Raw genomic sequence first — 27,681 nt, forward strand, 5'->3', positions numbered from 1 at the left:
AGACAAAATGACAGACAGAGGAGCCAATCCCCGTTCCATTTTAGCACATTTATTCAGGACTATCGATGGGCTAAGTAGTCCTCACTACACCTGTCTTTGGCAGGAAGCCAGTAGCTTGCTCCCTTTCTTATGATGGAATTTTCTGAAGCTTCCCAACCTGATAGCTAGGTATTGATCTATCACGCGTATGCTGCCATGGAGGCACCAGGAAAACAGAAAATTACCGTAATTTTATTTTCCTGGTGCCTATCTATGGCAGCATACCTTACCCACCCAGTTTGTTCCTAGCGATGGACAGGGAATGGGCTGTTGTGTGGGTGTTAACATTTTATAGCTATGCACTGGTCCTGTGGGCGGAAGTAGGCGGGGTTACTATCACACGTATGCTGCCATGGATGGGCACCAGGAAAATAAAATTACGGTAAGTATGATACAATTTTCTGTTTTCTGGGGTGTGATCAGTACACATTCTGTGTACAGAACAGCTCCAGGTAGCCATATTGCATTGCAATTTCAGAAAATTACAACAGCTGCAGATTGAAAAGGAAAGGTAATTTTTAATAACATTCAATTACAATATGATTTGTGTCACAATTGTATATGCTATATTGTTTTTTCTTTACTTGCTATTGTTTTTCCCCACGAAAGTGGAGTTACCCTTTAAGTAACAAAAAGAGAAATGCACACAGTCATTGTTTGCTACCACTCCATGAGTGTAAAGTACATCAGTTTATTAAATGAGCAGTGCCCTTTATCAATCAAATTGCAATGTCCGCTGAAGACTGCAGACTTGTACTTTTAGTGCAAGGTATCTCACAGTTTTGCAAACCCCTGAGGCTCCTTTTTCCACAGAGTTCTACCAGATACACACACATTATTTTACACTTTGATTTTCCTGATTGTGTAGTTCATTCCTTCACAAACATAAATTAGTTCCAACAATCTAAAGCTCAGTCCAGAAATATCCATATGCTGATTGATCTTTGGCGATGGAAGGAGGCATATTCTGCCACTAGGTTGTAAAGCTCACTTATTTTGTAAACACAAGCTACTTACGAGTATTGCATAAATGTGTAAGCTCACAGAACAGTGGTTTGCCCTGTAATTGGAGGCTACATACATTCACTTGTCCATCCAGGGTTTGGTTCTCATGTTTTTTTCATAAAATGGTTTCCCGAACAACTCCAATGAGACTGTGAGGTCTGGCAGTCCTCTGGCTCCTTATTCTTTCATCCTTCTGTCTCTGTACAGTACTAAAGGTGCTTAAGTCCCCACAGCTATTCAAGTGAAGTATTCCTGGGTACCGTCTGCTTGGGATTCTGTGAGTTGTTGTTGAGGATCCCTGGTTTGGTGACATCACCTTGACAAAAGTTAACAGACACAAATTAAAGTCTAATGCTTCTGTATGCAATTAAATTAAAATTGTTAATAATCTTGACTGAGGATGTCAATGACCTACGTCAACTTTTGCTTACACAACATGACAAAATATTCCGTAAACTCAAAACGACATACTATGCTCACGCTAACAAACCTGGAAAAGCACTGGCTAATAGAATCAAAGCCAAACAGACTAAATCCAAGATCTCCCACATGACTAACACTCAGACGAATACCAAATATACCCATCCTAAAGACATAGCAAATGAATTTGCAACCTATTATCAATCACTATACAATCTTGACCAGGACAATACCATCCACACCCCGACTACAGCTGAAATATCTGCCTTTTTGGATAAATTAGACCTACCGACCCTTACCGAACAACAATTGTCTATACTCAATGCGCCATTTACGCATGACGAAATTAGGAAAACTATAAACTCACTTCCCAACGGTAAATCCCCGGGACCCGACGGGTTCCCAAGTGAATATTATAAATTATACAGCGATACTCTAATACCACATCTATTGAATGGTTATACTAAAGCTGCAACCGAGACGAGTTTTCCTGCAGATATGCTCGGAGCATACATTGTTACCATACCAAAAGCAGGGAAGGACCCATCTCTCCCGGGCAACTACCGCCCTATATCTCTGTTGAATACAGACATTAAAATTTTTGCCAAAATGCTTGCAGGGCGCCTACAGGAGATGATTCCCTCCCTCATAGGTAAAGATCAAATGGGATTCATACCAGGTCGCCAAACTTCAGACGCTACTAGACGTATAGTAAATGTGCTACACATGGCTGAAAAAGGTCAAACGCCTTCTCTCCTCCTTTCCCTGGATGCGGAGAAGGCGTTTGACAGAGTCAACTGGAGCTACATGATGGCCGCCCTACACAAATTCGGCCTTCGAGGCAATATATTTTCTGCCATTATGGCACTTTATTCACAACCTTCTGCCAGAGTCTTCGCCTCAGGGGCACTGTCCAAATCGATCACCATATCCAATGGTACCAGACAGGGATGCCCCTTATCCCCTACAGTCTTTAATTTAATTATAGAACCACTTGCTGCAGCCCTACGCTCTAACGGACATGTTCATGGCTTTAAAATTGATGGTTATGACCATAAAATAAATTTATTTGCAGATGACATTATATTAATGATGACGAAACCCGAAATCTCTCTACCCGCTGCATACCAAACCTTGACTAAATTTAGTGAAATTTCATTTTACAAAATTAACACCACGAAATCGATAATCCTTGACCTAGGAGTATCTCCTGAAACTAAACAAACCTTAATCAACACCTGTCCCTTTCCCTGGACTACAGACAAGATTTCGTACCTGGGGATTTATATTACCTCCAAAACCACAGATCTTGTTAAAAATAATTTAGGCCCCCTTAGACAAAAGCTAACATCTGAATTAGAAAGGATAGCTTCCCTAAACTTATCCTGGGGGGCTAGAATCTCTGCTATTAAGATGAATATCTTACCACAAATCCTCTACCTATTCCGAGCCCTCCCTGTCCCTTTCACCAAAACACAATTACACACTCTTGTAGCCACACTGAGGAAATTTCTATGGCTGGGTAAAAAAGCAAGAGTTGCATATGATATACTCACAAATCATAAACACCGAGGAGGAGCGGGACTACCCGATATTTCCGCTTATTACTGGGCCACTAGACTTGACCAGCTTAAACACTGGACCCCCCGTGACGATACCCCCCTTTGGTCAGATATCGAAAAATACCTAGTACCTACCTCTAACCTTAACCTAATGCTGCTAAGAGACCTTTGGATCCCATGGAACTTAGCCAAACTGCCACCTACGGTTAAGGCTTCTCTCCAAGCCTGGAGAACAGTAAACAAAATAGAACCAAGAGCCATACCTACTGACATTGACAACCTACCACTTTCTATCCTCACGACTATGTACAGTAATCTGAATGTCTCCAAATTAAAAACCCTAGAACTAACGCAAATCTCACAACTCTGGTCACCCCTAGGTCTCAAAAACAGAGAAGACATAATGTCAGAATTTAAGTTACCGCCCGACACATCCTTGACCCTATCAAGGATACTTTTTCTACTAGGGAAACACTCCCTTACCTCCACCCACGTTAATCTAACCACATGGAAATTCCTGGTATCAAACCCCCCAGCCAATAAAGGTATAACTACCTTCTATAATATCCTAACAAGCGATACAACCTCCGAGAAAACGGTAAATATGCTTAAATGGGAGAAAGATCTGAAGCTAAATCTTACCTTCAAACAGTGGCATACAGCACTGTGCTCTATATATAAATTTTCTAAATGCACTAATCACTGGGAAACTACAATTAAAATTATCAACAGATGGTATTACACACCATACAGGCTGGCCAAGATGGCGCCGTCAATACCCTCACTCTGCTGGAGGGAATGTGGCAAAACAGGTACCCTGCATCACATCCTGTGGGGCTGCGCATCCCTCACGAGTTTTTGGCATAAAATATTCCAGTGTATTTCCTCATGCACAGGAGTATTTTCCCCCCCAAATCCAGAACTGGCAATATTAAATATTAACATTGACATATACCCTCACAGCCATAGACAAATGGTAACTCACATACTGTTAGCAGCCAGGACCCTTATTCTCCGCAATTGGAGATCTACTACCACTCCCAATCTACCTGAAGTAATATCTCTGGTTAAAGACAATTATCTCCTAGAGAAATCTCTAGCAATCAATTCCCTGTCATATAAAAAATTCCAAAAGTCCTGGGAAAGCTGGCCCTATCTAAATCAGGCATTAAGACTCTCTTGAAATAATAATACCTGCCTAATAGCCATAAGGATAGTGGTGGTGCTCCCCCCGACCGGACCTAGTGACAATGCTCCTTAGGGTTCTGGGCCCGGAACGGTGGAGATTCTCACTCCTATTCTACTCCCTTTTTTTTTTTTTTTTTTACTACTACTTTTCCACTTGCCATACCTCTTTATAACCTGTAATGCTTTGGTTATACCTGATTCCTCTATGTTATAGTTCATTTATCTGTGTACATGCATTGGAACCTGTTGAAAAACTGTAATTCCTGTTATATTTGTTCTAATATTTGCTTATGTAAAAACTCAATAAAAACTTATTGAATGAAAAAAAAAAACATTATTGCTGATCCTGTCACAGAAGTGCCACAGCAGTTTTATCCCATAGTTAATAACTTAACTTTATTTAACCATTAGTGTTATGTCACAATCTGCCAACCTGGGCCTAGTGCAGTAGTCATTCGCATAGCTGCCTTGAAACTTGAATAGAGCTGTTGTAACTTAAAGCGGAGTTCCACCTAAAAGTGGAACTTCTGCTCATCTGCTTCCTCCCTCCCTCCAGTGCCACATTTGGCACCTTTCAGGGGGGAGGGGGGGGAGGGGGGGGGGGGACGGGTACCTGTTTTTGACAGGTACCCTTCCCCATATTCAGGAGATAGCGCCGCTCCCCTCCTCCTTCCCCCGCCGCCGAGCATGTGTGGTAGGGAACCAGCTGTGAAGCCAAAAGGTTTCCCTTAGAACGAATGGCAGCGGCTCCCGGCAGCCAATCCAAAAATCGTCTGGGCTCCCTGGCAGAGATGTATAGTAACGAAGTAGAACTACTTAAGTACTGTACTTAAGTACCGAAATGCGGTATCTGTACTTTCCTAGAGTAGAATTTTTTTCTCCTACTTCTACTTTTACTTCACTACATTTTTTCGATGATTTCGATACTTCTACTCAAGTATTTTTCTTTGTGCTGCATAGTTACTCGTTACTTTTAAAAAAATTACCACTACCAGAACAGTAGATGACAGGTTGCATAAAGCTCAAAAAAATGTGTATAATGTCATTTGTAAATCAGCGCATACGAAAATAAAGGCTGTGTATAATAAAAGCTGCTATACCAAATCTTTCCAATAAAAAGAAAATATGAAACAAACAAATAAATGGTGCTACAGCGCTTAAAGTGCATCAAGAAACTACTAACAAACACAACTTGGCTGTGCGAATAAAGTGCCTGTGCAATCGATATAATATCAGCATTGCCCCCAGTGCCCTGCCCACACTCCACACAGTATCAAAAATAAAGTGACATGAATGTGCTAAAGCCTAAATGCAGTGAAAATAATTATTCCCACAATGTAACAGTAAATTCAATTCATATAAAATATGACAATAAATCACAATAAAATAAGTTATGAAATAAGTTAGGTCAGGTGCGCGCAACAAGTTGAAGTGTGTAAACCTATCTATAATGAAAAGTCCATAAATGAATTCCAGTGTGCAAATCTAAAGTGTGACTTCACTTGTCAGATGCTTCCACCTCCTTCAGTGCTCGAGTGACCGACCAACACACTTAATGGTGGTGGCAATGGTGGATAGCGTCTGGGTGGCACTGTGGCACTGGCACTGACTGCACTGGTTCAAAAAGCCATATATATTTAATTATTTCAATTCTCAATCATATAGGTCCTCTCCTCATAAGATATTAATAACTTAAGATTAGGTGATGAACTTCTTGGCGGCCCTGGCAGGATGACGGGGACACCCGCCACTTCTGTAGCCGAGCCGATGTGATTCCCCAACATGTGACAAAGTGACAGCCAGGAGATCTAGTGGCTAGTAGTGCTCAACAATACTGCTTTTATATATAAAAATGAAATAAAATATACTGACTCACAATTTAGTAGTAGTAGTAGGTAGCGTGTAGCAGTAGGCAGCACAACTCAATTCAATCAATCCCACAGCCTCGCTCGCGCCGTGGCCCGCGGAATCACTGTCATGATCATCAAGTTAAGACCACACTGGAGGAGCCGTGTGTAATGTTCCGGTACCTTTGGTACCCTAAATTACACTTTCCACAAGTGTATGCGCCCTACCATTTACTTTTGGAAAGGTGCGCATACACCTTTAAGACTGGAGCTGTCATCACTCAGCGCCGGACTAGATGGCTATTTAAGGCGTCGGTTCTCACTCACATGTGTTCGTTCAAACACCCTTATCTGGATGCTAACCTTGCTTGAAGCTTCCATGCTTGCAAGCTTACTTCGCTGACGGAACCTCGCTGCGCTGATCCCTGTATCCCGCTACTGGATCATCCGCCTCTCCTGAACCACCCTTCGGCTGTATCGCTAATAGTGCTAAGTACCCCGCAGGGGAATTCTCTATAAACTTATACTAAGCTTACACTATCTAGCTCTGCATAGTAGAGACTGTTTATCACATCTGCATAAACTAGATTGCTAGCTCTTGAGACTACTGCTACTTTTCTGCACTGGGTTGATCTCTTTTGTATATCCACCTGCTATTCTATCATCTGCTATCATACAACATTGCTAAACCTTCCTGCATCCATCTGCTACTGTCTCACCTTCAAGTGTCTATCACCTACCACCTCCACTCAACCTATCCCTCAACCTTCATCATTGTGTTACCACATACATAAAGTCACTCTAGGAACCAGCTTGCTAATTGTGTGTATTTACTGGCTGAAATAAGACCTTCCACACATGATGAGTCATTGAGGTTGGGAATGGTATCTCAGCATATCTCTTACATGACTGCTGACGTGGAACTATTTCTGCAGCTGAAAATCCACACCGTATAAAAACGCAGGAGCGTTACACCGTGCTGCCGTCTTCCCGCTCGAGGTCTCCGCCTCTAGACGTGTTGTGTGTCACTCAGACTCCACCCCTTAGGGCCCTTACTGAGAGGAGTTGTGACACGGGCGGCGGGACGCGGGAGCAGGACTCGGAGCATTTTCTTCGTTATCTCATCTTCTTCTCTCTGTGAGTGAGGTGGACCGTGGAGAGGGCCTAATCCTTGCCATGGCAAATGTGCCATTTGAGAATCAAATAATCAATATAAAATATTAATATATTATATACACACGGGTCATGGGTGGCTTTTTTGAACCAAGAAGAGTGAGACTGACGGCTATGATGATTATCTGACCATCCATGGTCCATGGACCATAAGTGTTGTGTTGTGGTGGTGCCTGTGCTTCCTGCGGCCTGCCTCTGCCTGTGCGGCTGTGCCTGCACTGCAGTGGCCACTGGCAGTGGCACTTGACTTGAGCAAACCAAATGAGCACTACTAGTGTGAAGGACAGGTGGTGGAAGCATGTTCTGACAAGTTCTTATAATGACAATAATATAGACAGCTTTTTGAACCAGTGCAGTGCCAGTGCTACTACTAAGGTGAGAGGCAGAGAGAGAGGCTATCCAGTCCACCACTTTACTTGAGCAGATCACAGAAGAAAGGTGGAAGCATCTGACAGCAAGTGACAGCACTTCTTAGATTGCACACTGGAATTCAGTTATGGACTTTTCGTTATAAATTTTAGTTTACACACTTAATCTTGCACCTAACTTATTCACAATCACAACTTATTTTATTGTGGTATTGTCATATATATTTTATATGAATTAAATTTACATTGTGGGAATAATTTGCACTGCATTTAGCACAGACATGTCACTTTATTTTTGATACTGTGGGCGATGATTTTGAATACAAGAAGAATATATATATATATATAAAATTGCAGGCACTTTATTAGCATTTTTAGCACAGCAAATTTGTTAGTAGTTTTTGATGCATTTTTCACTTTAAGCGTTGTAGGTTTGATGAAGCTGGCCTGGCACATCATCATCAATTGAGCAAATCAAATCAAACCGCGATTAAGAAGACTGAGCATGCTCCTGTTCTGCCTTTTGATCAGCTGAAAAGATGGACGAACCAAAAACACCACCTTCCACCCCTCGCCCTTCAACTTCAAGTGATCTGCCTGGCTGTGAGAGTGAGGAAGCTGAGGAAGGAGACCACCCCTGGCTTTAAAAGGTGGATGCTTTAAAAGGGGAAGGGAGGGACATACTTTATCTGTTTTTTGTTTACAAAAAGTTACAGCCTAAGGAATTGTGATTGTCGTTTAGGTTAATCATTTGAATAAACCATTTGAAATAATAAAAAACAATATGATGTTCAAACTTTTGACTTCTTTCTTTAATAACTACATAACACAGTACTTCTACTTCTACTTTCAGTACTTGAGTAGAATTTTTTTTTTTCAAAACTACTGGTACTTTTTACTTTTAGTACTTAAGTAGCAACTTTTTTGAAAAAACTACTTGCAATACTTAAGTAAAAAAAATGTTGAATACTTTAGTACTTCTACTTAAGTAACTTTTTCTGCGAGCACTTCCACTTCTACTTAAGTCACTTTTTGATCGAGCACTTGTACTTTTACTCAAGTAGAAATTTCGAGTACTTTATACAAGTCTGCTCCCTGGACAGGTAAGTGTCTATATGTTAAAAGTCAGTATTTGTAGCTGCTGCTGACTTTCAATTTTTTTTCCACCAGCTGGAACACCGCTTACTCTCTATATAGAAGGATAGCCACTTTATAGCGTTCGGTCAAATTTAAAGAGAACCCTTCACAACTGAGATTAGATCATTCAATTTTTTTCTTCCTAACAGACTCGTGCTAAGGGCTGAGTTACACTAGATGCGATGCAAATTTGCACCGCATCAAAATCGCAACCTGTTCATGCAAACTGATTGCGGAGTGTATCTTAAGTTAACGACACCCTGCAATCAGTTAGCAAAACGCAGCATGATTTTCAGAATCAGATTACATGGTTGTGAACACCCATGCAATCCGATTCCGGTGTGGATAAAAAAAAAGGGTCCCGCACAAGTTTGGACCGAATGCGATATGAATTCAGCCATACAGTTTGTATGGCTGAATTTGCATCGCTCAGACATCGCATGTGATCTGCACAGCAATGCGGTGCGAATCACATGCGATGTCTGGCATCACACTAGTGTGAAACGGCCCTAAGGCTTATACACAAATAGAGGAATAAGCTTTGAAATGACCGCATATAGCATGTTAAGTAGAATGTTATATAGTAGAATGTGAAAAATATTGTTTTTTTTTTTTTGAATTGTAACTATTTTTTTGTTTATAGCTCAAAAAATAAAAATGGCAGAGGTGATCAAATACCACCAAAAGAAAGCTCTATTTGTGGGAAATAAGGACATCAATTTTATTTGGGTACAGCGTCGCACGACTGCGCAATTGTCCGCAAAAAATGGCCTGGTCATTAAGGAGGAAAATCTTCCGGTCCAGAAGTGGTTAAAAACTAACCACACTAAGCAGGAACACACCGTGGTCAACTATGGTGGGAACTAGCCTAATCTCAGACTTGTCCTGAGAGTTCAAGGCCCCGCCTGCTCGTAACACAGTGCGCTGCCGATGCCTGGGCAGCTCAGGGTAAAATCTGCCGGTGACCCACTCAAATGCAGCTCGCGACCCACCAGTGGGTTCCGACCCACAGTTTGGGAACTCCTGCACTAGGGTATTGAGAATAAGAAACTAGACAAATATTGTGGACCTTTTGATTTGTTTCCACACAAATGCAGAATAGTAACCCCCTCATTTTGATATCAAAATATGCATTTTAAAGCGGGCTATCGTCTTGCTAATGTAGTGAAGAGTTTGACATATATTTAACCAACCTGATCAAGGATGTTGGCACTTAAAATGGCTTCATCCATGTGTTCTTCATCAGATTTCAGTACAGTTTTAATGCTTTCTATCAGATCCCGAATATCAGCAGACATATGACCAGATGGCTCTTCTAGGAACCTGGCCACCAAAAGTTTAGTGTCAATGTAAGACTTGTAATCCACTAGGGACCTTGGCCGTGATCGAACAGCTTTTGCTCTTAAAGCCCGTCTTAATGTGACAGCCATTTTTTGACAGGTACCCTTCCCCATATTCAGGAGATAGCGCCGCTCCCCTCCTCCTTCCCCCGCCGCCGAGCATGTGTGGTAGGGAACCAGCTGTGAAGCCAAAAGGTTTCCCTTAGAACGAATGGCAGCGGCTCCCGGCAGCCAATCCAAAAATCGTCTGGGCTCCCTGGACAGGTAAGTGTCTATATGTTAAAAGTCAGTATTTGTAGCTGCTGCTGACTTTCAATTTTTTTTCCACCAGCTGGAACACCGCTTACTCTCTATATAGAAGGATAGCCACTTTATAGCGTTCGGTCAAATTTAAAGAGAACCCTTCACAACTGAGATTAGATCATTCAATTTTTTTCTTCCTAACAGACTCGTGCTAAGGGCTGAGTTACACTAGATGCGATGCAAATTTGCACCGCATCAAAATCGCAACCTGTTCATGCAAACTGATTGCGGAGTGTATCTTAAGTTAACGACACCCTGCAATCAGTTAGCAAAACGCAGCATGATTTTCAGAATCAGATTACATGGTTGTGAACACCCATGCAATCCGATTCCGGTGTGGATAAAAAAAAAGGGTCCCGCACAAGTTTGGACCGAATGCGATATGAATTCAGCCATACAGTTTGTATGGCTGAATTTGCATCGCTCAGACATCGCATGTGATCTGCACAGCAATGCGGTGCGAATCACATGCGATGTCTGGCATCACACTAGTGTGAAACGGCCCTAAGGCTTATACACAAATAGAGGAATAAGCTTTGAAATGACCGCATATAGCATGTTAAGTAGAATGTTATATAGTAGAATGTGAAAAATATTGTTTTTTTTTTTTTGAATTGTAACTATTTTTTTGTTTATAGCTCAAAAAATAAAAATGGCAGAGGTGATCAAATACCACCAAAAGAAAGCTCTATTTGTGGGAAATAAGGACATCAATTTTATTTGGGTACAGCGTCGCACGACTGCGCAATTGTCCGCAAAAAATGGCCTGGTCATTAAGGAGGAAAATCTTCCGGTCCAGAAGTGGTTAAAAACTAACCACACTAAGCAGGAACACACCGTGGTCAACTATGGTGGGAACTAGCCTAATCTCAGACTTGTCCTGAGAGTTCAAGGCCCCGCCTGCTCGTAACACAGTGCGCTGCCGATGCCTGGGCAGCTCAGGGTAAAATCTGCCGGTGACCCACTCAAATGCAGCTCGCGACCCACCAGTGGGTTCCGACCCACAGTTTGGGAACTCCTGCACTAGGGTATTGAGAATAAGAAACTAGACAAATATTGTGGACCTTTTGATTTGTTTCCACACAAATGCAGAATAGTAACCCCCTCATTTTGATATCAAAATATGCATTTTAAAGCGGGCTATCGTCTTGCTAATGTAGTGAAGAGTTTGACATATATTTAACCAACCTGATCAAGGATGTTGGCACTTAAAATGGCTTCATCCATGTGTTCTTCATCAGATTTCAGTACAGTTTTAATGCTTTCTATCAGATCCCGAATATCAGCAGACATATGACCAGATGGCTCTTCTAGGAACCTGGCCACCAAAAGTTTAGTGTCAATGTAAGACTTGTAATCCACTAGGGACCTTGGCCGTGATCGAACAGCTTTTGCTCTTAAAGCCCGTCTTAATGTGACAGCCATTTTTTGACAGGTACCCTTCCCCATATTCAGGAGATAGCGCCGCTCCCCTCCTCCTTCCCCCGCCGCCGAGCATGTGTGGTAGGGAACCAGCTGTGAAGCCAAAAGGTTTCCCTTAGAACGAATGGCAGCGGCTCCCGGCAGCCAATCCAAAAATCGTCTGGGCTCCCTGGACAGGTAAGTGTCTATATGTTAAAAGTCAGTATTTGTAGCTGCTGCTGACTTTCAATTTTTTTTCCACCAGCTGGAACACCGCTTACTCTCTATATAGAAGGATAGCCACTTTATAGCGTTCGGTCAAATTTAAAGAGAACCCTTCACAACTGAGATTAGATCATTCAATTTTTTTCTTCCTAACAGACTCGTGCTAAGGGCTGAGTTACACTAGATGCGATGCAAATTTGCACCGCATCAAAATCGCAACCTGTTCATGCAAACTGATTGCGGAGTGTATCTTAAGTTAACGACACCCTGCAATCAGTTAGCAAAACGCAGCATGATTTTCAGAATCAGATTACATGGTTGTGAACACCCATGCAATCCGATTCCGGTGTGGATAAAAAAAAAGGGTCCCGCACAAGTTTGGACCGAATGCGATATGAATTCAGCCATACAGTTTGTATGGCTGAATTTGCATCGCTCAGACATCGCATGTGATCTGCACAGCAATGCGGTGCGAATCACATGCGATGTCTGGCATCACACTAGTGTGAAACGGCCCTAAGGCTTATACACAAATAGAGGAATAAGCTTTGAAATGACCGCATATAGCATGTTAAGTGATGGTTGCTGGTAGCACAGATCTACTGTTTCCTCCACAAGGAGTTGCTATTGTCACTATGTTGAAGTGTACTCAAACCTCATATCGCTTTTGACAAAATAAATCTGCGTATTTAAACATCAACTTCTGCCTGTTTTATTCAAGAAATCCATTTCCAGTTAAAGCGTGTTACCCCAACATTTCATACTCCTGATATGTGCCTGCAGTACCATGTACTTGTAGGAAAAAGTATCCTTTTATTTTTGTATTGCTTCCTTTGTGTGAAATCCCTGGTGTTCCAGCTAGGTCCTCTGGTTTACTAATAACCACTTGCCGAGCAGCCGCCGCAGTTATATGGTGGCAGGTTCCCACGAATTGCCAGCGGGGAAGCCGATCCACGGGGCTGAAGAAAGAACGGTGGTCTGCTGTTGTACACAGCTCCTGTGTTCCTACTATTTAGGAACACAGGTCTCTGTGGGGGGATGGGCTTGTGAAATCAACACAGTCAGAAAACACCCCCTAGGCTCAAATGTAACCCTTTGATAGCCCATGGGTTAACCACTTCTCTGCCAGTGGGGGTCCAATCTGTCCGCCGCAATGTTGCAGTCCCACTAAAAATCGCTGATCGCTGCCATTACTAGTAAAAAAATCATAAATAAATAAAAATGACAAATTTTTTCCCTTAGTTTTAGATGCGATAACTTTTGTGCAAACCACTCAAAATGCGCTTATTGGCTTTTTTTTTTTTAATCAAAAATATGTAGCAGAATACAAATTGGCCTAAAATGAGGAAAAAATAGATTTTAACATTTTTATTATTGGGAATGTTATATAGTAGAATGTGAAAAATATTGTTTTTTTTGAATTGTAACTATTTTTTTGTTTATAGCTCAAAAAATAAAAATGGCAGAGGTGATCAAATACCACCAAAAGAAAGCTCTATTTGTGGGAAATAAGGACATCAATTTTATTTGGGTACAGCGTCGCACGACTGCGCAATTGTCCGCAAAAAATGGCCTGGTCATTAAGGAGGAAAATCTTCCGGTCCAGAAGTGGTTAAAAACTAACCACACTAAGCAGAACACACCGTGGTCAACTATGGTGGGAACTAGCCTAATCTCAGACTTGTCCTGACATGCCTTCCTGCACAACCATTCACTGGGAAGCTCAGTGTAATGTTGCTGCTCCTCCCCCAGCACCTATGCAGATGAGAACAGAGGGAATGTGATCACTTATAAAAAGGCGGAAAAAGGGTGTTTATAATGTTTTTTGTTTTATATCTATACCAAAATGTTTTGCCTTTCATTTCTATTTTTAAACTGAATGGATTGTTTTACAATGTGATCATTTACAATCACAATCAAAACTCCTCATTTCCACGTGTTTCTCACTTTTTGCTAATTTCTTCTGATGCTTCTTTTTATGTTAGTTGTCTTCTTATGCCATTTCATTTATCTTTGAATAGTGGCTGTCATTTTGAAACACATTTTCTGCTGCAACACTATACAGTACTAGGTTTTCTATGCGATTGTATCTATAATAAAGGATACACTAGGGCAGGGCTTCCCAAACTTTATAGGGCCGAGACCCACTTCTGAATACAGTTATTTTCCGGGACCCACTTGCAGCCATTTTCACATCATAGTGCTCCTTTACACATCGCAGAGTCCCATTACACAGTAGCCATTTTCACGTCATAGTGCCCTTTTACACTTCACAGTGTTATACTAGTGCGGTATGACTTAACTGGTTCCCGACCGCCCGTCACAGTTTTTATTTGTAAATTACTTTACTACGTCTTTAGGCCTGGTTCACATGTATGCGGGTTGGTGGCCCACATTTGCACAGGCATAGCAGCCCATTGATTTGAACGGCTTCTATGCCCTCGTTTTCCGCAGAAAAAAGGTGCATGCAGCATTTAAAAAAATACAGTAGCTTTGAAATCCATCCTGCTTTTGCACCATGCAACTCACCTGCAGTTCCTGCACTGGCAAGCTTTCTGCGTTTTTATATATATGTGGGCCCAGCATTTAAAAACACAGTTTGCGTGTGCAGGAACTGCAGGTAAGGCGCATGGTGCAAAAGCAGGATGGATTTCACGGCCACTGCATTTTTTTGTAATTCTGCATGCACCTTTTTTCAGAGGAAAATGCAGTCATAGCAGCCCAAACCCATTCGAATCAATGGGCTGCTATGCCTGTGCAAATGTGGGTCACCAACCGGGCCTAAAATAAGCCATCAAGCAGTGTCTGGCCTACCCGGTGACTGGTCCTGGCACTCAGCTCCGATCCGATGCATTGCACTCTGATAACGGCTCCACTCAGTCCGACTCCTACCCTGAGGCGCCGCCTCCCGTACAGGACACAGCCAGCACGGCGTCAGTAGAGTTCAAGGCCCCGCCTGCTCGTAACACAGTGCGCTGCCGATGCCTGGGCAGCTCAGGGTAAAATCTGCCGGTGACCCACTCAAATGCAGCTCGCGACCCACCAGTGGGTTCCGACCCACAGTTTGGGAACTCCTGCACTAGGGTATTGAGAATAAGAAACTAGACAAATATTGTGGACCTTTTGATTTGTTTCCACACAAATGCAGAATAGTAACCCCCTCATTTTGATATCAAAATATGCATTTTAAAGCGGGCTATCGTCTTGCTAATGTAGTGAAGAGTTTGACATATATTTAACCAACCTGATCAAGGATGTTGGCACTTAAAATGGCTTCATCCATGTGTTCTTCATCAGATTTCAGTACAGTTTTAATGCTTTCTACCAGATCCCGAATATCAGCAGACATATGACCAGATGGCTCTTCTAGGAACCTGGCCACCAAAAGTTTAGTGTCAATGTAAGACTTGTAATCCACTAGGGACCTTGGCCGTGATCGAACAGCTTTTGCTCTTAAAGCCCGTCTTAATGTGACAGCCATTATTGGTGGTCTTCGTTCTGTTTGTGTAGAAGCTTCACAGCTTGGAGTTGCTCCTAAATAAAGACACACAGAAACTTAATTGTTAATATCATTCTTGTATTACTATCAGCTTAAATCACTTTATATTAAGCATCCTTAGTTATAAATGTTGTATAAGGTGTTAAAGAAACATTAAAATTATGGTGTGAAGGCATTGCTAGCAGCAAACTGGAATGACATCACCATTGCCAATTGCATAAGCAATTTTACTGCTGACCCCACAAAAAAGCTCCCTGTCTGTGGGCAGGCTGAATGTTCCAAGATGATCAATCGATCAACGTGGGTACAACCAGCCTGCCGGATTCTCTTGTGTTCTCTTGTGTTTATCGCTAACAGCTGCTATAGCTGCTAGCAATAATCACTGTCTTCACCTGTGGTTGCAAGAAATAAATTTACACCCTGTATGGCCAGCCTAAAGTTTTTTTTGGATGCTAGTCTCTGTGACAGAACCATCTGACTTTGTATTATATTGTTGCTGCCTCCTTTTCGTCTGTTTGTTCGGCTGCTCCACTGCCCGTACAGCCCCCTTTATTCCCCTATGTTTTAGCCGAACGCTTTGCCTTATTGGACCTCCGTGAAGCTGGCGTGTGCCGGCAATTGACCACCCAGAAGTGCGGTTAACCGTAGCTTAATTGATGGTTTTTGGGTGGTCGCTGTTACACCTAACCGCCACACGATGGCGGTGTTATGGAGCTTGCCCGGCCAGCCAGCGGTCCTCTGCCCAGCTTGAGGCACCAAAAGCGGACACATTTTTATCCGAAGTGCCGCTACGCTCCAAATTCACGGATCCTCCTGACTTTGTTCATTAAACGAACGATGAAGCGTTCGGCAGTTTTATACTATATTGTATTGTGTATGAGGGAACCCAGATAGCCATGCCATGGAGCCTGTTCGTGAGATTAAAGACTTTGGCTACATGGCGATTCGACTGTACTCGTGTAGTCTGAGTGCCATTCACCTAATAATGTGCACTAGGACCTGAGCTATCTGGGGATAGGTTATATGTACAGGTTTAATGGCAAAATGTTAGTAATATATATTTTAAATGACAGTTGCTGTTTTATGTCCCCACGTGTATAATGGCGGTTTCTCTTTGTCCTGAGAGATAATTGACTTACTTCTCAATGGTCTCCAGGGCAGAGAGGAGGAAGCCAGGATGCATTGTGGGGATGTATTGTGTCTATCTGTCCTGAAATGTACATTTTCTGTCTTTGTCACAGTCTCCCATCTGGTCCCCTATAGGGGAGTGTCCACCAGATGGGGACCTGCATAAATACGGGCGGGTAGCCCTCAGTAAAGATAGTTCCTGTTTTACCCACAACTCGGAGCTTTGTCTCGTTTTTGGGGGATTTATTATCTGTGGCTGTTTCCTGCTAACGTAAGCCACTTGGTTACTGTGGCTATTCGGCGGAACGCCGCGTTCCGTGAGTTTCAGCTTGTGGAATTGGGATTTTATACAGAAAGCCGTTCGACTGTTTGGAGCTCTCTTGGGATGATTATTCGTATGCTGGTGTGCTATAGGGGTAATTCGTACATGCTGCAAAGGTGGTACATCCACTAAACGGGGGTTTCATTCCCTTTTATGCTGAGGTTCGTAACAGTCTCTATATCAAAAACGAATAGGTTACTAAAGTACGAAAATTCTCGTACGACAGAAAAGAAATTCAGAAGTGATGTAATGTATTTGTATTGTATTTTGGGATGAAAACTTTACTTAATAAAATGAAAATGGTACGATCTAGTATCATACGAGAACATTTTTTGTGTTTGTACCTTCAAAAAATTTCAGATGACAGCTGTGTTCTCACGTTTAGATTATCGTACGATCGATTCAAAACCAGTATTTTTTGTATGATATTCTGATCATGTGTACTGGGGGTTTAGAGTCCCTCATAGATAACCCCTATTTAACCCACAATTAGCCTCTAAAAAACACTTTCTCTACTCTAGCATCACTTACTTGATTACATTTGTTTTGTTTCATACTGCAGATTTTGTAAAAATGCACAAAACTAACAAACTAAAGCTGAGAAATATCCTGCAAAAGAAAAACATTTATACTTTCCTATTCTGACACCCATACCTTGTTTCTTTGTTGTTTTGCACAGTTACAGCCACCAACAGAATCTTTCGCATCTGACACTTGTCTGGGGCAAACCTGGGATGTAGTAGCCGAGAACATCGCAGCACATGGGCATCCAACATATCCATAAGTATTGGATGCTAAAGGTTCAGCCAGTAGCTATAGCTCTGCAGCATGTGTCAATGAAGATCCAAAGCATAGGCAAGTGGGACATGTTTGTATAAAGGTAAGGTGTCATATGATGTCATACAGTATACGCACCACACACAAACAAACACATATAAAATCCAATAGTTGCCACTGCACACAAATCAGAGATAAAACATCGGCCCAGGTGTGCAGCAAAGACTGTAGTACATATAATCCAAAGAGAGAGAGAGCGCCACTCACGGGTCTTGAGAGTTGAATGGACAACAAAGATTTTATTTCGATGTTTCGACAAGGCACAAGCTCGTCTTCCTCAGGACAACAAACAAGTGAAGCAACACAACATATATACCCTAAAACCCCTGTACACCATGCTCTCCTACTCCAGCTCTGCCTCAGCATGGGTGGACATCATTGCTAGGCAGCATGATACTCTGCCAGGTTAGATGCCTCTGACTTTTGTCTTTAGTGCCTGGACTTGGTTCTTTCCTTTACTGATATCTATTTTTAGAAGCTTTTGTTGTTGTTTTTCTGTTCTCCCAAAAGTGGACATTTGCCCATGATTGTTTTCAACTGGAACTTTGACATTTGCAATTTTTGATATCATCACATGTGGATGATAATGATGGGAGGGTTTTAGGGTATATATGTTGTGTTAAATATATATATAGTAGTAGGCTCTCACGCTTATAAAGTGTTCCTACTCACACCTTATTGAAAAAGTTAATAGAATAGGTGAATATAAATATATGTGCAGCAACTTAATATATAAGGAACAAGAATAACAGTGAAAAATGCAACACTAGCCGCGCACAAATCAGATGAACCAAACTGTCATACCATATGTGGTAATATGCAGTGCATATATAATCAATAGTGATAATGCCAAAAAAAAATTATTAAAGAATAAACGAGACTACAACTGAATTATCAAAAAATAGTCCATAAGCACTAAAAAGTCCAAACAATTAAATAGTAGTGATAAGCAAGAAGATCCAGTGAGATTCCAGTGCTTATTGAATGAGGAAACACCCAGAAGATCCACCACCTCTGTGATCCACTCCCCTCAGATAAGCAACTCACCCCCACTTATTGCCCTCCACTCTTGTGTGTAGGGCTGGCAGCACTATAGATATTCAACCACGGCAATCAGGAAAGCAGCAACCATAAATCACTGGTTAATGGGCAGCCTCTCTTCTGCTCATTAGCATGTAAAAAAGGGAACAGAACAGAAGAGCCCCTCTAGTGCAGTAACGTTAAACCACTTTTATTAAATAAAATCCACTGAATTGCACGTACATGTAAAATACTTGTCAAGCGCATTTATCATACAATAGCCAAATAAGAGGGGATTGGGGTGCTCACTCCTGACGCTGTAGCGTTGTATTGCTGGAACCAGAGGGACACCTCCGCTCACCTCGACCAATCCTCCGGTGCGTTGTGTGGCCATGCCTTTGACGCCTTTCGTCACTTCCTGACTTTGTCGAAGTAGCCTTATGCTACCAGTAGTGACACTGACCCTAGTCAAATGCAAAACTAGTGAAAACAGCCAGAAAAGATGAGTAGGGAAAAAAATGCCAGTGGCCTCCACCTGCAAAACCATTCCTGTTTTGGGGGTTGTCTTATTGTTGCCCATGTAGTGCACCTGTTATAAATTTAATTAACACCAAAGCAGCTGAAACTGATTAACTACCCCTCTGCTACCTAACTGACCAGATCAATATTCCAGGCGTTTCATTGACTTGATGCTATACTCTGATTAAAAAGTGTTCCTTTTTTTTGACCAGTTGTGCTCAAAAGTTTGCATACCCTGGCAGAAATCATGACATTTTGGCAATAATATTGAAAATATGACTGATCATGCCACACAACTGTTTTTAATGTAAGGACAGTGATCATATGAAGCCATTCATTATCACATAGTTGTTTGGCTCCCTTTTAAGACATAATGATAACAGAAATCACCCAAATGGCCCTGATCAATAGTTTACATACCCTGGAATGTCTGACCTTGGTACAGACACACAAGGTGACACACACAGATTAAAATGGCAATTAAAGGTTAATTTCCCACAGCTGTGGCTTTTTTAATTACAATTAGTGTCTGTGTATAAATTGTCAATGAGTTTGTTAGCATTCACGTAAATGCACCAAGCATGAAGAGCAGAAAATAACTGTCAAAAGACCTGCATACCAAGGTAATGGATTTTTATAAAGATGGAAAAGGATATAAAAAGATATTGTAAGCCTTAAATTTGCCAATAAGTACTGTTTAATCACTTATTAAGACGTGGAAAATTCAGGGATCTCTTGATACCAAGTCAAGGTCAGGTAGACCAAGAAAGAATGCAGCCACAGCTGCCAGAAGAATTGTTCAGGGTACAAAGAAAAACCTACAGGTAACCTCAGGAGAAAAAAAGGCTTCTCTGGAAAAAGACAGTGTGGTTGTTTTTAAGGAGCACAATACGACAATACTTGAATAAAAAAGGAGCTGCAGAATGTGGGGTGTCATTACCCCACACCAAACCTGTCTGGGTAAAAAGAAAACAAGCTACCTACAGACTGATACATTACATACACTAAATACCCCTTAATACTGAAATTTAGCAATATTAAACACACCCCCACTATCTTACACCTACTGTAAATACATGTCAAAATAAGTCCAACACTCCATCGGAGCTGCGACTTCATTCTTCTCCGCACAATACCAGAGAAGGAGCCAAGGCCATGCCTCTTCCACGCCGCAGCTTACGGAACCACCAAAACCGATATTGGAGAACTTAATTTATGACATCTCTGCGAGAGTGCTTTTCTCTGAGGAGGTAGGTGTATTTATTAAGGGATTGCCATTTTGTCCTAAAAGCTACTTGGATAAATTTAAATTGGATTAGGACTTGTATAGATAGACTGTTTAGAAATATCAGATGAAAAGTACATTTCTTTCACAAGCCCAGTCTTAGTATGGAAGACCCTGAGGGAACACTTGATTGCAATAAATTGGGATTAATAGCAAAGTCTAAATCTGTGCTATCCACCACTTATGCACCAGTAGAGACATTTGCTAAAAAAGGTTATGAGAGATGTACAAGGCTTTGTATATAAACTTGATTACTGTGATCATAGACCCAATATTCTCTCTCATAATGAAAGTATTGTCTTAAAGGAACCAAGTTCATGTGATGAGGTAATATTTAAACTAGCAAATAAAGGTGGTTCAATTGTTGTTATGGACAGTGGAGAAATTACCAGGGTCGCAGCAGTCACACTTGCCCTGAAGTTCTGACACTGGGAGAGGGCCTGCCCTCACTCATTCTGTTACTGAGAAGGGGCCCACTCCCCCCCGTCCGTTCTGTGACTAGCTCAGAGCCTGTACTGACAGTCCCTCCTACCTCGCACGGATAGGAGACAGCTGATCTGCTCCTTCTCCTCCCGCCCCTCTCATGTGTGCACCGCAGGAAGTGTGAATAAGCAAATTCAGCTGCTCAGCTTCCCACTTCCCGTGGTGCACACAGGAGAGGGGCGGGAGGAGAAGGAGCAGATTGGCTGTCTCCTATCCGTGTGAGGTAGGAGGTACTGTCAGTGCAGGCTCTGAGTCTGGGCTGTATGAGAGAGACACTCTCAGCTCAGAGTACTGCTGATGGGCACTGATAGGCAGTAATGATGAGCACTGATAAGTGGCACTAACATGTGGCACTGATAGGCAGTATTGCTGAGCACTGATAGGCGGCATTAAGGAGCACTGCTAGGTGGCACTGATAGGCAGCACTATTAGGTGGCATTGATGAGCACTGATAGGCAACACTAATGGGCATTGATGAGCACTAATATGTGGCATTGATGAGGCTGCACAGATATCAGAGACATGATTATCAGTGTAAACAATGTACTAACATTCTTGCTGGCTGACGGCTCTCTTTTCCTCACACAGACATGGCGTGGGAAGAAATAAGTGCCGATAGCCGACAAGTCTGTTTACATGTGGTTAGCTGATCACATGGTAAAGGGCCACGGTGATTGTCTGAAGGACACAGCAGTCACAGAGCATGCTGGATGCGCACCCCAGGGGGCATGTGGGAGGCAGGATCCTGGGAGGATGTCCATGGGCGCCCTTCCAGAACTAGAAGCCCGGAGCTCGGATGGAAGGGGGGGGGGTCAGGGGGGCCCTTCATTGTTTCTTGCACCGGGGCCCTAAAGTTCTAGTATGGCCTCTGGTTATAGACAAACAAATGTATGAGAGAGAGAGAGAGATCAATAGACAATTAGAGGACCATGATGTGCACAAGAAATTAACAAATGATCCCACTTGGAGCATACACAAACAATTAGAAGACATTTTGCAGGAAGCCCTGAAGGAGGGTATAATTATTCTATTTGAATACCTGTTACTCATATACACAAAGATCCCTGTATTGTACCCATTGCCGAAGATTCACAAGGACAGAGAGAATCCCCCAGGATGCCCAATCGGCTCTGATATGTCCCTTCTTCACAATTTTTGGACAAATAATTGTCTCCTCTGGTACAAAAGACTCCACCATATATTAACCATTTCTGGACCAGAAGGATTTGCCCCCTTAATGACCAGGCTATTTTTGCGATTCGACACTGCGTTACTTTAACTGACCCCTGTACGGTCGTGCGACACTGTACCCAAATAAGATTGACGTCCTTTTTTTTTCCCCACAGACTGGGCTTTCTTTTGGTGGTATTTGATCACCTCTGCGGTTTTTTGACTATGCGCTATAATCAAAAAAAGAGCGACAATTTTGAAAAAAAAAAAGCATTATTTTTCACTTTCTGCTATATAACATTCCCAATAAAAAATTTTTAAAAAATGTTTTCATAATTTTTCGCCAATTTGTATTTTGCCCCATATTTTTGGTAAAAAAAAATCCCCAAAAGTGTATTTTGATTGGATTGCGCAAAAGTTATCGCATCTACAAACTAAGGGAAAGATTTATGTCGTTTTTATTTATTTATTTATTTTTTTTACTAGTAATGGCGGCGATCTGCGATTTTTAGCCGGACTGCAAAATTGCAGCAGACAGATCGGACCCCTAACTGACATTTTTGACACTTTTGGAGGGACCAGTGACATTACTACAGTAACCAGTGCTAAAAATATGCACTGTTACTGTAATAATGACACTGGCAGGGAAGGGGTTAACACCAGGGTTAAATGTGTACCTAGGGGGTGATTCTAACTGTGTGGTGGCCAGACTTGGTGGATGGAAACAGGGCTCCTGTGTTCTGAAATAGCAGGAACACAGGAGCCTTGTTTCAATCAGTGATAGATGAGCGGTGTGCCATGTTTACAACAGCACACCGCCTTCTGTCAGTCCCTGCAGCGATCGCCGGGTACAGGTACGGCGGTTTGTGCAGGAGAGCAAGCCTGTCTGCGGTGGCTGGTCTTTAAGTGGTTAAAGATCTTTTTGGTTAAACTGAAATCTTTACCTGAATGTAGAGAGGATGATGTTTCAGTGACATGGGATGTAAACAGCTTATATACAGTACCTTGAAAAAGTATTCATACCCCTTGACATTTTCCACATTTTGTCATGTTACAACCAAAAACATAAGTGTATTTTATTAGGATTTTATGTGATAGACCAACACAAAGAGGCACATAATTGTGAAGTAGAAGGAAAATGATAAATGGTTTTCAAAATGTTTTACAACGAAATATGTGAAAAGTGAGGCGTGCGAGGGCGTGGCCTGGCGCAGCATGTGAGAGGACGTGTGTGAGAGGAGCTCCGCCGGACCGATATCCTTCACCGCTAATCCTGCAGCCCTTCGGGCACGATAATCCTTCCTTCACCTCCCGCACACCCGCGGCACCGACCTCCGCATGTCTCCGCCGAAGAAAGGCTCTGAAGCTGCGGCAAAACTGGCTGCATTCCGGAGGCTGGAGAAGGAGGCCCCGATCCAAGATGGCGCCGGCCCGTCGCTCGTGGTGGAGGAGCCTGAGAGCCCTGCTACATCCAAGGTTTTGGAAGCGATTGCTACTTGCCAGACCATGCTGACTACTAAAATCGAGGAGGTGAAGGTAGATATATCTTTGATGCGTCAGGATATGCAGAAGCTGAGGGACAGAGTTGGTGAGGCTGAACACAGAATTAGTGAGGTGGAAGACTCCCTCCCCCCATTGCAAAGCTCCTCAGACAGGCTGCAGCAACAAGTACACCTTATCCTCCAAAAGCAAGATGACATGGAGAATAGGCTGCGCCGCTGTAACCTGCGGTTCATTGGCCTCCCGGAGGGCTCTGAAGGTGCTGACCCCTCATCATATTTGGAACAATTGCTCACTCAGACTTATGGCAGAGAATCCTTTTCACCCACTTTTGTTGTGGAACGTGCACATCGCCTCTCAGGGCGCCCCCCCCCTCAGGGTGCACCCCCCCGCACGTTCATCGCTAAATTCCTGAACTATCGGGACCGAGATGCCATATTGCGCCTGGCCAGGGTTAAGGGGAACATTCCATTTGGAAATCACAAAATAGCGATTTTCCCCGACTTCTCTGCTGAGGTCCAGAGGCGCCGCAAGAGCTTTTTGGAGGTCAAACGCAGACTGCGTATCAAGAATATCAAATACTCCATGTTGTATCCGGCCCGTCTTAGAGTGGAGGGCGAGGACCGAGCCCACTTCTTTGAGGATCCGGAAGCCGCCATCTCCTGGCTAGAAGGACTGGAAGCTAGAGCCTGACCACCTTGCCCTGGCGACTTCATGATACTTTCTCCCTGATGGCCTATACCTTAAGCTGCTGCAAGGGTGGAGGAGGGGTTTTGTAGATCCTGTGGAACTCAAGACTTTGCATCCCCCTTCCCCCCCCCCCTCCCCTCTCATTTTCCTGCACTATTGCTCCTGTGTTTGACCGGCGGAGCGCCCTAGCTCCACAGATGGAACTGATTTCTCTGTTCTCTTCCTATGGACTTCCACCTGCCCATAGGCTTTGCTACCCAGCGATACACCTGTTGGTTTTCGCCCCCTACACCCGCTAAGGCGTGTGTTTGTGCCCAACTCCCCTGTTGCCCCCTGCGACTTCTGCTGGACCTGGGCCCCCGGGCCCCCTTGTTTATTCTATTTGTATTTTGCTGTATTTTTGCTGCATACCTTGGGGGTCCCTGGCCTCCTGATCTTGCTCTTTCCCAGTCGCATGTGGGCCTGTTCTGGTTGAGGCACTTGTTTGGGAACATGCCCGCACAAGTTGGGGTTGGTGCAGGGCAGGGAGGGGGGATTGGGGTGTTACCATTGTTTATGGTTTATATTTGGTACAATCTCTATACTGTTTCTGTTTTATGCACATTGACCTCAAGTAATAATTATTTGTTCTTTTGCTGCCGTTTATCGCCGCTGGTGTGTGACCGTGGACTTGTTGGTTCCGCGGCCTTACTGCCTGAGATCCTGGGAGCCTCCGCTCCGCGCTCTGTACTACCCCTGCCATGGCCGCATTGAAATTGTTGACGTGGAATGTCAGGGGTATGCGTGATAAGATTAAACGAACGGCTGTCTTTAATGTCCTACGCCGTGTACGGGCTGATATTATAGTTCTGGTGGAGACACATTTGGAGGGCCGTGTACAACAGTCCCTCAAACGTCCCTGGGTTGGTTGGGTGCAGCACTCTGCTTATAGCTCACACTCCAGGGGTGTGGCGCTACTGGTGGCCAAATCGGTACATTTCCAGCTCCTAGGATCTCAGGTCGACCCAATGGGTAGATATGTTTTTCTCAAAACGTCAGTCTATGGGGAATTGATGCTACTGATGGCTTTCTATGTGCCCCCCCCTTACTCTGCTGTGATTATTATGGAGGGACTGGCGTTTATGGCACAGAGCCCAGGGGCCCCGGTGATCTGGCTGGGTGACTTTAACAATGTGATGGACTCGGGTCTGGATAGGTCCGGTGGCGCCTCCCAGGTGCCGCCGGGGTCGTCCCCGACCAGGTTCTCCCGATTGTTGGAGAGCTTTGGTTTGGCCGACTCTTGGCGCAGCAAATACCCCGCGCAGCGCGCGTACTCCTGTTTTTCGGCTGCACACCACTCTATGTCACGCATTGACCTGATATTGCTGTCTCGAACCCTGCTCCCCAGGTTACTGACGGCAGGCTTCGCCCCACGGACTCTGTCTGATCACTGCCCTTATTGGATACTGTTGTCCTTGCCCTGCAATAGACCTCCCCCGGCCTGGCGCCTGAATCCCGCCTGGCTCCCCTTGGTGTCGGACGGGAACGACATTGAGGGGACCTGGACACAATTCTTTTCTGACAATGAGGGCACTGCCTCCCCGGCTGCGGTGTGGGAGGCGTTTAAACTGTTCGCCAGATCCACTATGATTTCCAAAATCAAGGCTGTTAGAGCGCGGGCTGCCGAGGAGATCTCCAGGGCAACGACAAATCTAATTGAAGCTGAACAGGCCTTTATGGGGGACCCGACTCCGGCACATGAATCTCAGTATAAATTGACCTCTAAAGTCCTTTCCCAACTTGACTACGAGAGGGCGAAATCTAAGATGTTTTTTCAGAAGCAGAATCTGTTTGCACATGGTGAGCGGGCGGGGAAACTCCTCGCATACTTAGTTCATTGTGAGGATAGGCCCCCGGTAGTTATTACTCTGAAGGATGACCTGGGTAATGAGATCGCTGATCCTGCTGCGGTGACACAGTGTTTCCGCTCATTTTTTAGTACTCTTTACACCTCTAGGGCTCCCGCTGACTGCACTGACATGCACGACTTTTTGGACTCTATTGACTTTCCCACTTTGACACCCGACCAGTTGGCGACCCTCGAGGCACCCATCTCTGTGGAAGAGATTGCAGCAGCCGTGTCCAAGTTCCCTAGGTCTAAGGCCCCCGGCCTGGACGGCCTCCCGATTGAATTTTTCTCCCAATATTCGGAACTCCTTTCTCCTAAATTATTGGCTTTGTTTCAATCTCTATTCAAAGATGCAACCCTACCCCCTTCTATGCGGGAGGCGCTAATTGTGCTCATTCCCAAGCCGGGCAAGGATGTACACGCCCCAGAGTCTTACCGTCCCATCTCTTTGCTCCCAGTAGACACTAAAATCCTTGCGAAAATTTTATCCCTCCGCCTTAACAAGGTGATCCTTTCACTCATACACTCGGACCAGGCCGGGTTCATGCCTGGGAGGAACACCTCATTTAACCTTCGCCGGTTATTTATGAATCTCCAAGCACGGCACGACGGAATGGGTGGCAGGGTGGTGGTCTCATTGGACACGGCTAAAGCATTTGACTCGGTAGAGTGGCCGTTTCTGTGGACCTGTCTGGACCGGTACGGCTTTGGACCTAATTTTATTAAGTGGGTCAAACTTCTATATAGCGCCCCGGTAGCTAGGGTCCTGGCAAATGGCTGGCAGTCGACCGCCTTCCCTTTATCCCGTGGCACTCGACAGGGGTGCCCCCTCTCCCCCCTGCTGTATGCCCTGGCCGCGGAACCTCTGGCGATGGCCATTAGAGCACATCCCGGGATTCGAGGTCTACGTAAGGGACCGTTGGAGGAGAAGATCAGCATGTATGCAGATGACACTTTGTTATATTTGGAAGACTCTCGGGAATCCCTACTCACGGCCCTTTCTTTAATTGAACGGTATGGACGATTCTCCGGTTTTCAGATAAACTGGGATAAGTCACAAATTCTCCCGCTTGACGAGAGCCCACAGGCAATCACCCCCGCAAGCCCAGCCCTGCAATGTGTATCCCGCATTAAATACTTAGGGATTCAAGTGACAGCTAACTCAGCAGATTATGTCCCGGATAACGTTCAACCCCTGTTCCCTCTGCTTAAGGCTAAAATTCAAGTATGGTCCAAATTACCTCTGGGAGTGATGGGTAGAGTCAATTTAATTAAAATGATTCTCCTTCCCAAAATACTTTATGTTGTATGGCACTCTCCTATTTACCTGCC

The 27,681-nt window shown here is 43.7% G+C and overlaps 1 protein-coding gene across 1 annotated transcript in view; it reads right to left on the reverse strand.

Annotated features, from left to right (window-relative positions):
* Nucleotides 1–716: 716 nt before the first annotated feature.
* Nucleotides 717–27,681, reverse strand: part of ENTREP1 (endosomal transmembrane epsin interactor 1) — a 147,108-nt gene continuing 120,143 nt past the window's right edge. Inside the window, exons 10-11 of the mRNA XM_082243997.1 lie at nucleotides 15,253–15,542; nucleotides 717–1,360 (exon numbers count right to left, since the gene is read on the reverse strand). Of these exons, the coding sequence (XP_082100123.1) occupies nucleotides 1,160–1,360; nucleotides 15,253–15,542 (491 nt within the window). The 3' untranslated portion in view covers nucleotides 717–1,159. The remainder of the gene's footprint in view (nucleotides 1,361–15,252; nucleotides 15,543–27,681) is intronic.

The sequence above is a fragment of the Pelophylax lessonae genome (assembly GCF_965119305.1).
Source record: "Pelophylax lessonae genome assembly, chromosome: 1".
In the NCBI taxonomy this organism is placed as follows: domain Eukaryota; kingdom Metazoa; phylum Chordata; class Amphibia; order Anura; family Ranidae; genus Pelophylax; species Pelophylax lessonae.